General features: G+C 40.0%; 1 protein-coding gene across 1 annotated transcript in view; it reads right to left on the minus strand.

The window, feature by feature from the left end:
• Prg4 (proteoglycan 4) overlaps positions 1–10,553 on the minus strand; it is a 16,554-nt gene extending 6,001 nt beyond the window's left edge. Inside the window, exons 1-5 of the mRNA XM_031384505.1 lie at positions 10,510–10,553; positions 9,876–9,981; positions 6,284–6,406; positions 4,665–4,784; positions 462–548 (exon numbers count right to left, since the gene is read on the minus strand). Coding sequence (XP_031240365.1) covers positions 462–548; positions 4,665–4,784; positions 6,284–6,406; positions 9,876–9,954 — 409 coding nt within the window. The 5' untranslated portion in view covers positions 9,955–9,981; positions 10,510–10,553. The remainder of the gene's footprint in view (positions 1–461; positions 549–4,664; positions 4,785–6,283; positions 6,407–9,875; positions 9,982–10,509) is intronic.
• Positions 10,554–12,173: the final 1,620 nt, after the last annotated feature.

The raw sequence follows: 12,173 nt of genomic DNA on the forward strand, positions 1-12,173 counted from the left end.
GGGAGTTGTGGGTACGGGCTCCTTGGGGGTGGGAGCTGGCTCCTTGGGGGTGGTGGGAGCTTGCTTCTTAGGAGTGGTAGGTTCAGGCTCCTTAGGGGTTGTGGGATCTGGTTCCTTGGTGGTGGGTTCAGCCTTGGTAGTAGTGGGAGCTGAGTTCTTGGGAGTTGTAGATGTGGGTTCAACATCTTTAGCAGATGTTTTCTCTGCACTCCGTGTCTCTTTAGCCGAAGTAGTCTTCTCCTTTTTACTGGCAGAAGACTGTTTATTTGTTGCAGTCGTCTCCTTTGTTTCAACTGTTGTCTCTTTATTGGAAGCTGAAGATGCCTCTTTGGATGTCTCAGAATTAGGTGCGAAGCTGGGTTTAGGAGTTGCTGGTTTTGCTGCTGTTGTCTTGGGAGATGTGGTGACTTTGTTGTGTGGAGTAGTAGGAGGGTCAGGAGGTGGGGTGAGCTTGGACTCACCATTATCCAGTCCACTTCCAGCTTCATCCACAACTGGTGGTTCTGGATTAGGTTTCTTTTTAGGGGTGTTTTTCTTGTTATCTTTCACTAGGGAAAAATAATAATATCTTGTTATTTGGAAGTAGCAGCTCGAAGTCATCAAAGTGGTCAGTGCCACAAAACATGTCTGTGCTCATGTTCTTTTCCCCTCACTTGGTCCACACATGCCACCCACCCCCATTCTATAGTGTTCGGTGTTGTCCTCCTTCCTTAGAAACGTGACTCCAGCCTCTGAGAGCTGCTTCACTAACTCGTACATTGGTTTCTACTGAGGAGCTGGTGCCAATCTTTGCAACTGAGCAGTTTCTGCTGAACCCAGTTGTAATGCATAGGCTCTGAGCTTCTTTTCAACTGTGTGGTTAAAAGGACACGGTTCACAGGACATAGGCAATTAGGATGTCAAGGCAATAGATACTATTTAAAATTTCCCATAGCAACTACCCTTTAGGGGAACTACTAAGCCCAAAGAGCCTTTCACTGATAGGAATTCTGATTAGCAAATTTGTATTGCACTTCCATCAAGAGCAGGATTCTTGCAGTGACTTGAAGTCAGACTGTCTAGCTAGTAGACTGAAGAATGTTTCAAAGAAACAACATCACCCAGGAGGATGTTTGTCAAAATTCTAGTACTTAGTAGAGAAAGAATATATTTTAGAATTTCAGGAAATACAAATAACAGATCAGATGGAATCTCTTTTCAGGAAAAAAACAGCCTATTCTTTAACTTGCAGAGAGAAGTGAGACAGATATGATTTTAAAAATGGGAAAATAATAATGAGCAATATAACAGGAATGATAATCTTGCCTTTCCTTGGAGGTTTAAGAGTATGTCAAGGATTAATGTTTGGAAAACACTATATAAGCTTATGTTAAATAAAATCATAGAAGGGAAAACAAAAAATGGGGCAGAGAGGGAAGAGGAGAAGACAGTGATCAGATAGACAGGGATAGCAACAGACTCACAAACTACTGTCTCCAGTACCGTCCTGTTTACAGTTCTAGCATCTTCCGGTCCCTTGCTGTGAAGAGTCACTTAGCTGCTTACCACTGATTCTCTATAAGGTCTATTCATTTGGCACTTTTTAAGCTGTTTCCATAGTTACATACTCTCCAGATATTGAGATCTCAAACCGTTCCATCAACACACATCACTTTTTGAAAAATTATTGTTAATATGGCATTGATAGAGTCTTTGATCTTTATCAATGCTCAAACCTTTTGGGTTCTTCTGTAATTCTCTATTAGCTGAATTTTTGGAAGACTTGATTTTCCGAATAGTTGAAGAGGAAGAAGAGGAGGAGGAGGAGGACTCTTGATTTTCAGAAACAGAATGTTCTATAAATCAAATAAAAAGTTTGATCACACCAACTGTGATTTATAACAAAACAAAGCAAAAAGAACTGCTGGTCCACATGCAACAAGAAATGCTGAAAGCTGATCTCCGAGCGCTGGAGTGTCCAGCCATTTTATGGGCAATGCAGCTACTTGCTTTGTAAAGCTGTCAGCTAAAAGCAAGACATTTTAGCTCATGACATATACCAACAATAGAACTGTCTCCTGATTTTCCAACACCTGCTAAAATTTACACAGTCTAGTTCTGTGAAAAATAGAGGGGAAAAAACTGTAAATTTTCATTTTTTTAATGAGATTTGCCTCTTCTGAGAAGTCCCATACTGGGTTTGGTAAATAAGGGTTATAAATATACAAAGGGTTTATATTTTGGCTTAGATTTTAACTTAAGTCAAGTAAACAAAAAATAAGAGTGCTTCATGACTCAGAAGATGAGCCTTTGAGGATATTCATATGAATAGTCCACCTACAGGTTGTTTCAGTTAAGAAACCCCCTGGAGTGATGGCTGTCATCTTCCTACCTTCTGTTATTTCCTCAGACTCTACAACTTTCTTAGTCTTCTTTTTTGGTGATTTGGGTGAGCGTTTGGTGGTTGATTTGATGGTGTGAGATGCTCCTGGAGGCGGAGGTGCAGTCTTTGGAGGTGGTGATGTGGGATTATGCACTGAGGCCAAGCAAGACAGATTGATTAATATCCAATTTAGGTTCATCAGCGCTGCTAACTGAAAAAGGTGGAGTCATGGGGCTTCAAGAGATGATCCTGATAAATGTCAATACAGGACAGCTTGTAGCCCAACACAAGTAACTCCAATAATTCGGAGAACACATTGCTATAATATAGTGATTCTCAAACTGGAAAATTATGATAGAAAAGAGTCCCAAGAGGTCAATGCTCTAATGGTTAGGTGTAGGCTTCTGGCTGTCTACCTCTTTGACCTAGGAATAGAGACCAAACTATTGAACATTTTCCTGACTTTAAGTGAGATGTGTATCCAACATTTCTAAAGAAGAATGCCCACTCAAAACAAGTTATAATTCTATGAGCTTCATCTATCTTGTCATCATTCCACAATTATAAAAATAATACTCTATATCGATGATGTGAAAAATCATGTACTAAGTATCATAATAATTATATTTTTCCTGTTTTCATGTGAATTTAAGTTAAATAATGCCAGTGTGCCTAGATTATTATAAAAGTTGTGTGGGCATATTTTGAAGATTTCACAAGCCCAGACATTATGCTTTTCCACAGACATGTTGCCCTTCCCAAGTTAACACATACTAATGGTTTGACATGTATCTTCTTTGTCCTTTATCCCTCCCCCACCCCACTCCTCGGCATCTAAAGAGGAAGCATAGGGCATTCCTGGGGAATCAGAAAGGAGAGGGAGTTGAAGGAGAAGAAAACAGCAGTGGAAATGGGGAAGAGAAGTGGTACATACACGCTGATGCTCCCCCCATCCCTTCAGAACCCTTCCTATTTCCAGGAACTGGACACTGTACCTCGCCCTCTTTCTCCTCCCCCTTAACAAAACGCCAAGTTGAGTAACAGCTCTGACGGGTACTTGTTTGTGATCATGGCCAAAACAGATAACCTTTTCAGGCTTCTCTCTACCATGCTGGGAAGTGATTGGATTGTTATGGCTCCTGCCAAAGCGTTATAATTTTTAGATAGATCCCAATAATGAGTACTTACAGCAACACTGAAACAACTTAGCAGTAAGTTCAGTGCTGTTTTAAATGAAGTTCTGAAGCTCTGGAGAATTCGTTCATTTTCAGTTAGGACCCTGACTATCTTCATGAAATCTGTGAGTTGCCTTGCACTGCCTTGGTTCCTCCACATCCTACCTCAGCCATAGATATACGTCAGAAGCACAGGGTACTGGAAGTATTTACGGTGATGGGCTGGCTCTCTGCGCATCATCACCCAATCTTCCTCCCTATCCACCCTCTGCTAAAACAAGTTCTTGGGGTATTTGGGAAGTAGGGTGTTGTTTGGTTTGGTTTGGTTTGGTTTTGGCTTGTCTTGTGACTAAAGTAATTCTCAAGATAGTGAGGAAATATATCTCCCCATCATGGTGCCTTCTGAAAGCTGCAGGCATGCTGAGCCCCGAGGTTTTGAAATATGGGTGTTGTCTCTAGTATTTTTAGAATACTTCCTGTAAAAATATTGACCAGCTAGGAAACAACCCTCAACTCTGCTGATTAAGTTTCCACCATTCTAAAAAAAAAAAAAAAAAAAAAATTAGGAGGCACAACCTAACTAAAAAACATGGTCAAATTATGCAAGCAATGCTTATCTCAATTTTGCCTTCACAGATACTCATGTTCTGACAAAGAATGGTTAAGAACAAACATTGGAGAAGAAACATACAACTAATTAATTGAGGTAGTAACTTTTTTAGCAGAGTTGCCCATCAATTGATGACTAGTTTATACGAAGAAGAAGCTGGAAGTGTTCCACCTTTAAATATATATTGATACATGAAGGCTGATTTTGTGAAGTCAGTAGTACCATTAGGTGGGGACAAGTTTTTAATTGTAAAAGAGGCACCTTGGAAGGTAAAAGGATGTACACTCAGCCCATGTGCCCTGCTAGTGAAACAGACATCTTGGTGCTTCTAGAGCTTTTGGGAGGCTCCTATTGGAAGATGCCTTCTTTCATTTGTCCTTGTGAAGCAAAAGTATGATGAAGTAGCTTGTACATTAGTCAAATCAAGAACTCAGCTGTGTGTTAGCCATCAGTGAAGCCAAGTCATGGACTGGGCTGGCCGTGCTGAGCAGCCCCGCCTCGGGGCCCTGGTTCTTACCTTCTTCACAGAAGCTGTCATAATCTACACAGCACTTGCCATACTGTTTACACTGGGAGTCACAGTCGCACTCCCTCCCGCGTGCGAAGGACTCGAAGCAGCGGCCTTTGCAGGAGAGCTCTGCCCGGGGCAAAACAGATAGCATGGATTATTAGTCACAAAGCAAGACTTACATATCTTGTAGCATTTCTCATCTGACAGCTGACTAGAGTCCCAAGGGTGGTGCGCTTCTGAGTCTCCTATTTGGAATGTGGAGGACTCACATCATCAACTATGCAAAACTAACTTTAAAGGGATGCTGTCCAAATAGAGACAGCCTAAGTCAGGGAAGAAATTTGATGAGCTGGGCCATCATTCTTTCCCCTATCACACACCAAGAGACACCGCAGTGCTGCCTGAGTCTTACACATGTATAGACACAATAGAAAACTAGAAAACAGCAAACTACCCTTCATATGTAGTCCTTTATCTTCTCACACCACTGACACCATTTCTTTGTAATAAACTTGTACTAGTTCAGTCTTCATATCTTTTTTTTTTTTTTTTTTTTTTTTTTTTTTTTTTTTTTGGTTTTTTGAGACAGGGTTTCTCTGTATAGCCCTGGCTGTCCTGGAGCTCACTCTGTAGACCAGGCTGGCCTCGAACTCAGAAATCCACCTGCCTCTGCCTCCCAAGTGCTGGGATTAAAGGCGTGCGCCACCACGCCCGGCTCAGTCTTCATATCTTAAAACAATATATCTCAAGAAACTAGTTGAGCAGGCCCCTGCTCAGGTCAAAAATCACTTGCAATGCAGAGACTCTTAAAATGTCAAACTAGGCATAGAATGAGATTGAAAGGTTTCAGTTAATCCCCATGGCGTGAACTGTGATAGGAGGCCTGCTTTTGCAGAAGGAACTTTGATGGGAAGAATGATGATTCCCAAAGCCTGCTTGAAATACGTTACCCAACACGCAAACTGTACAACACTATAGTTACCATCTCCACATGCAACTTGTAATGCAAATATAACTTTTACAGATTTTAGTTATAGCGTTTATAGATTGAATATTATATGTGTCTGAATCTAGTACAAGAAATGGCTCAAATTTTGTTCGATAGTAATACCACTCACAATTTAGAACTTTAGGGCTTTGAAATTAATCATTCAAGCCTGATATTTTCTTGATCTTTAAAATATTCTCTCCAGGTAATTTATAAACACATTTACTACCAAAAGTTCAAATAGCATTTGTAAAAGTTCTATGCCTATTGATCCTTTTGAAACTCTTTGAAAGGCTCATCTCTAAGCAATCAAAACTCAAACGACAATAAAGAAGTATACTTTCCTTTTTACTTGACACCTACCTAGTCACAGTACTAAGTCCTTACTTAAGACATTTAAGTAAGGACATCACATGCAAGCAGTCAATACATATGTGCAAGTGACAAATGCCCAGGCTTCCGTTCACTGAAACCATCCTTAGGTATGTACAGTGCACTTCAACATTTATGCAAGTAAAAGGAAAGAAGGTGCTTAAACAAAGGAGGTGGGAGGGAGGAAGAACAGAGCTGCAAAGGGGTACAAAAGCAGGCTCAGGACAGCGGGCTTGACAGACCACGCCCAGCTCTCAGAACGTACCTGTAGTGCAGACTCTCTTGAAATCAGGACAGCACTCCATGTAGTGTTGACAGTTATAATCACAGTTGCAGGTGGCATCTCTAGAATACCCTTCCCCACATCTCCCTGCACAGCTTGGTAAATCTAAAAGTATACAATACTAGGGTAAAGACGGCCAAACCATTTCAAACAGGAGAGACCTGTGAAGGAGGACAAAGCCACCCACTGGGTGGGTAAAGGGGAGCTTTACCCACTGGGCAGTGCTGGGAAGAATGCTCACTGATGGACATAGCTGATGTTTGGGCAAGCCTTTATGTGCTCTTAGTGATGTCGCTTTATTCTTCACTAGACTGGGATTACAGATACACCTTTGAAAGTCAAGCTAATGGGACTGGTGAGATGGCTCAGTGGGTAAGAGCACCAACTGCTTTCCTGAAGGTTGTGAGTTCAAATCCCAGCAAGCACATGGTGGCTCACAACCACCTGTAATGAGATCTGACTCCCTCTTCTGGTGTGTCTGAAGACAGTTACAATGTAGTTATGTATAATTTTAACTAAATAAATTTTAAAAATTAAAAAAAAAAGAAAGTCAAGCTAAGTAATGCATTGCATGAGGAGTGGTAATTCTGAGGGAAGGGTGGCAGTTCTAACTGCAGAGATTGCTGCTATCATGACTACGAGTGGCCATTTTTGAACAATCTTAGGTACTGAGTCATGTGTTCTCTCTGAGACTTATGAAAATGTTTCTAAGTATTACTAGCCCTATCTAAGGTAAAAATGATGATGCAGGCCAGGCGTGGTAGCATATGCCTTTAATCCTAGCATTCGGGAGGCAGAAGCAGCAGATCTCTGTGAGTCTGAGGCCAACCTGATCTACAGACCAAAACTCCAGAACAGCCAGGGCTACACAGAGAAACTCTGTCTTGGAAAAAAAATAACAGAAATTTTAATAACTTCTCCAATGACACACAGTAAGTTACTGAATATATATGTGTATATGTATATATATGTGTGTGTGTGTGCATATAGATAAATATACAGATATATCTGTGTATCAACTAATATCAACTAATAGATGTCAACTGATATATATGCATTATTTGTACATCCCATTTACTCTCATAAATGCCTGACTTGGAATAATCAGTTATATAATTATCCTAAACAAGTAGCCCATTTTGACTTCAAACTCATGTATCTGAATTTGAAGCAGAAGCCTTCACTAATTCCATTGCCTCTCTTTCTTTTTTTAATAGATATTTTCTTTATTTACATTTCAAATGTTATCCCCTTTTCTGGTTTCCCCTCAGGAAACCCCCTATCCTCTCCCCCCTCCCCCTGCTCATCCATTGCCTCTCTCAAAGATGAAATTAAGGAGGCTAGTTAGGCCAGCTCAGACTCCTAAGTGCTCTCTGTTGGGAGGAGTGAGAGCTCTTGAAATAGGATCTGGGTGTGTATATAAAGGTCATGAACTTAGTGTTTGGGAACAAGCAAACAATAATGATGGGATGAAATAATTAGCGTCAAATATTTCTAAACACCATTTGGCAGATAACACTGCAAAATCCTCCCCAAAAGATAACAGCACGTCTGTAAGAATGGAATCCACCTCTGGAGTGTCCCAATCCATAGGCAGATATTAAAACGCACTGAAAAATCTGGAGAGAATCCAGGAAGGTTTAAATCTTAATATATACACAAACAATAGAGAGCAGGATAGCTCTGAGAACGATTGCTTACATACATATGTGCACAACACATACAAAAATGCATATATAGTGTATGTATATAAATACATATATTATATATAAAGGGGAAAGAATGAGAAGAGGTTGAGAAGGCAGGAGAAGCTGACAAAACAACATCAAAAGATTACGTTTTTACACTTAGCAGATGTCTAGAACCAATCCACTTATTTTTCATAGGTGGCCTTGAGCTTATTGCTATTTACTTAAACCACTAGAGTGCGTGAGTATTCATGCATGTGTGCGTGCATGCATGTGTGTATGTGTGTGTGTCACATGCATGTGTGCATGCACATGTGGAAGCCAGAGGACTGTGTCTGCTCTCCACTATCACGTTCCACCTTATTTTCTGGGCAAGGATGTCTCACTGAGCCCAAAGCTTGCCATTGGAGTTAGTATGTTTGTCCCCTGAACTCCAGGATCAGCCTCTCTTGGCTCCCTAAGGTCGGATTGGAGGCGTGTACTGCTGCACCTAGCTTTTCATGTGAGTGCTAGGATCTGAAACCCACTCCTCATGCTTGTGCATCAGACAGTTTACCCCCAAACCATCATCTCCCAGTCCCACTGACTGTCATACTAATTTTCATTAACTTTCAATGAATAAGCGTTGTTTCACAAAAAAAGGGAGTGTCTTAGGAAACATTCATGTTGTGAATCTTAATACCACATGAGAAAGCTGAAGGGTCTGAGACAGGGGACTGTGGCCCTCATTCCTAATGTGGCGTTTATATTTGGTTTCTGTGGCTCTCTACCTTGTCTTATCTGAGTGATTCTGAAACCATGCTCAAGCAAGCTGTATATTAAAGATGCATATTGCTGTGACTAAGGAACTTAAGCCTCGGGCTGTTCTCTCCACCTTGGCTATGCTGAGTGTACAGCAGGCTCTCTAAATAGGAGTTTACCCAGGACCAATTCAAAAGGACTGAAATTTGCAGTATTATAATAAGAAATGGCATTCAGACTTGTAAAGCCCGAAATAGGGTGAATAGTCCCTACAAGAGGAGAGAGCACGGAAGGCTAATAAAATTCCATTTGAAACACTGTAAGTGTGCATTATAATATGCTATCTATGTCAACATGATGCTAAAGTAATAATTTATTACTTTATAATGCTTTATAATAGTTTATTTGATGCAAAAGTTCGGCTAAATTGGTCAACATACCTAGTTATTTTAAATATATGGTAGCAACATAGGTTTATAAAATGAGAACCTTTTCTTGGCCAAGATATAAATATTTCCTTATCCTGTCAAAGGAATTCTTGTAGCTTGTTAAATCTTATCTCCTGTGATTGCTTCAGTAGCTCATGCACTAAATATAGAATGATACAGAGAACATTCGCCTGCCCCCTCCCTCCAAAGAGATGACATGATAACTTGTGAGCCAACCCATATTTTACAGGCAAAATATATACAAAGACACTATCATAATGAAATCTGTTACTTTGTATGCTAACTTAAAATGCTAATTAAACATTTTATATTTTTTTAAAAAGTGAACATACAGCCAAAATGTATTATTTAAAAATTACATTTTAAATTTCTTTTGATGGTGTTGTGTATCTCCAGCATGATTATATTATGTAAATGTCTGTATTTATTTTTTAAATTCGGGTAAAATACTGAGGGAAGAGAGGAGAGGTATTTTTTTTTTTTAAATCAAAACTCAGAACTCCTTCAAAGCTCTCACAACACAGAGGCAAAGATGAGAATTCCAAAACATACAAGTGCACTGCGTGCATTTCAAGTTTAGGGCTGCAAATTGTTAAACTCATTGAAACGCATGTGCTTAGGACTATCTTGCTGTTTTTGCCGACTGGGTGTGTAACAGCAGTGGCTGAATAGAAGCATTTTCCATGCTGAAGTTACCTTGAGATGAAACTTGTTGGATCAAGAAAACAGGAAGCAGCAGCAGCAGCAAGCAGATGGGAAGGATCTTCCACCCCATGGCTGTTCTCAGATGCAACGCCCTTGCCTGAGATAAAATAAAAACATCAGAAACCTGCTTTCACCTTACTACTAAACAACGTGTCTGCTGTGCACAGCATTCAGAAACTTTCAAAATGTAATTCAATAACAAGCCACTCCGTTCTTAGAACAAAAGCTATGGGCGATCAGTTTGAATTCCTGAGAAAGCAGTTGTTCTGTTGAATGTAATCAAAACCAAGCCACTTCAATTAAAATTACCAACCACTGTAATGCCTCAGAATATTCTATAACAGAAAACAGGTTTATTTTAGAACTTATTGGAAGAGTAGTCTGGACTCACAGTGCGAGGCTTAAATCATGTCCTGGAGATAAAAAAAAGAGCAGCTTCAATAAAATTGAGTTTAGCAATAGCAGCCGAGCTGTCTTTCCAACCTTCCAAGTTAACTCAGTTATAAATTCACAGGCTTCCAACAGGTATCTCACAGGACTGGGATTCTCTTCAAAACTTTCTAACTCCTGTCCTTTTTCAAACACACTTAACTCTACAAAAAGCATTACTAACCCCGACACTTACCTGTAAAAGGAGAGATGAATTTCTCCAGTGTGCTGGAAGTCTTATATAGCAGTGCAAATGGATTGGGATGAACCAATTAGTCCAAAGGTTAGGCAAAATCAACAGTGACAACCTATGAAATCAAGCTTTCCTCATTTGTTGGATGGGGGCCCAGACGACTAGACTTAGGCAACATCTGGAAAACACTTCCATTAAGAAAAATGACTACTACAAAATAAAGTTAGATTTATTGGCCAAAACACATTTCTAATTTCTAAGTGAAGTGAACAAATTGTTCTGAGATGGTAAACTGTTCTTGAAGTCTTTGAGTAGCATGCAGAGTAGCCACTCTAAGCTCCTCAAGCCGGCACTGTTCTTCCTTTCGTGGCAGTTAAGTCCAGTAAGGAGCTTCTGGTACATCTCTAATGTTAGCTTGGGATGAAAGAGATCATGAACTTACAGCAATAATGTAACATCATGCTGCTGCTTCTTCTTCTTCTTCTTCTTCTTCTTCTTCTTCTTCTTCTTCTTCTTCTTCTTCTTCTTCTTCTTCTTCTTCTTCTTCTTCTTCTTCCTCCTCCTCCTCCTCCTCCTCCTCCTCCCCCTCCTCCTCCTCCTCCTCTTCCTCCTCCTTCTCCTTTTCTTCCTTCCTTCTTTGAATTCTCATTTCTGTAGGGTACAAAAAAAATGTTCTCCATTCACCTAAAGGTAAAATATCTACACATTGGGGTTTCAGGCTTAATTACCATGAAAAAGCTTGCATTAAAACACTATTGAAAACCTTTCATGGCCCAACACCAGCCTATAGTCCCATCTGCTCTCTTTGGAAGCTGAGACAAGAGACTCACAAACCTAGGCATTAGAGAACAGACTGAACATCACAGTTAGATTCTGTCTCAAAAAAAAAAAAATAATAAAATGAAAACTGTATTTCCCATAGTTCTTTTATTTAAAACCAGCAGTGTTTAGAAAAGATCGTTTAAGTTCCTAGTGTAGTTTCCCTGCCTGAGGAAGTGTAAACCAGCAACCTTCTCGCTCAGCTGCAAGTTTTATTCCATTTGCATATGAAATGTCCTTGTTCATATTGTTCTTCTCTCACATACATTCTCATCTAGGTCTCAGCGCCTTCCAAACACTTGCCTGGCCTCAACCCAGGCAACATTTAAGTTTACAGTCAACAAATGCAATGCACTGTATTGGTATTAGCTGTTCATTGTCTCTGAACAGCAACAGACATTGATTTCCTAAAGAATATATCTGAAGTCTTCTGCCAACCTACAGCCTAGTGCTTCACTGAGATTGTGTGTGTGTACAAGACATGTTTGGTGAAGCAAACTGTTCTGGCCTGAATTTTAACATCTATGATATATTTAGTAGATGTTGCATTTAGTAAGCACATGATACCTTTAAGTAGAAATATCATCATCTATATTTAATAAATAAGAAGATAAAATAACTAGCAAAGAATGTGACCATCAGAGCCAAGATCCAAACCCATGACTTTGCATATAAGTTCCCTCCTCTTTCTGTAATATCCTATGCTTGAGTAAGCCCATCAGTTCAGTATGTAGCCACTGTATTATATTTTAGTCCTTTACATTTACACATGCGTACTTCTCAGATGGACATATAAAGAGAGCAGAGAAGTTGTCTGCTCAGCCCTCTAGCAACACCTCGGCATCCAG

This window comes from Mastomys coucha, unplaced genomic scaffold, assembly GCF_008632895.1.
Source record: "Mastomys coucha isolate ucsf_1 unplaced genomic scaffold, UCSF_Mcou_1 pScaffold1, whole genome shotgun sequence".
Lineage (NCBI taxonomy): Eukaryota > Metazoa > Chordata > Mammalia > Rodentia > Muridae > Mastomys > Mastomys coucha.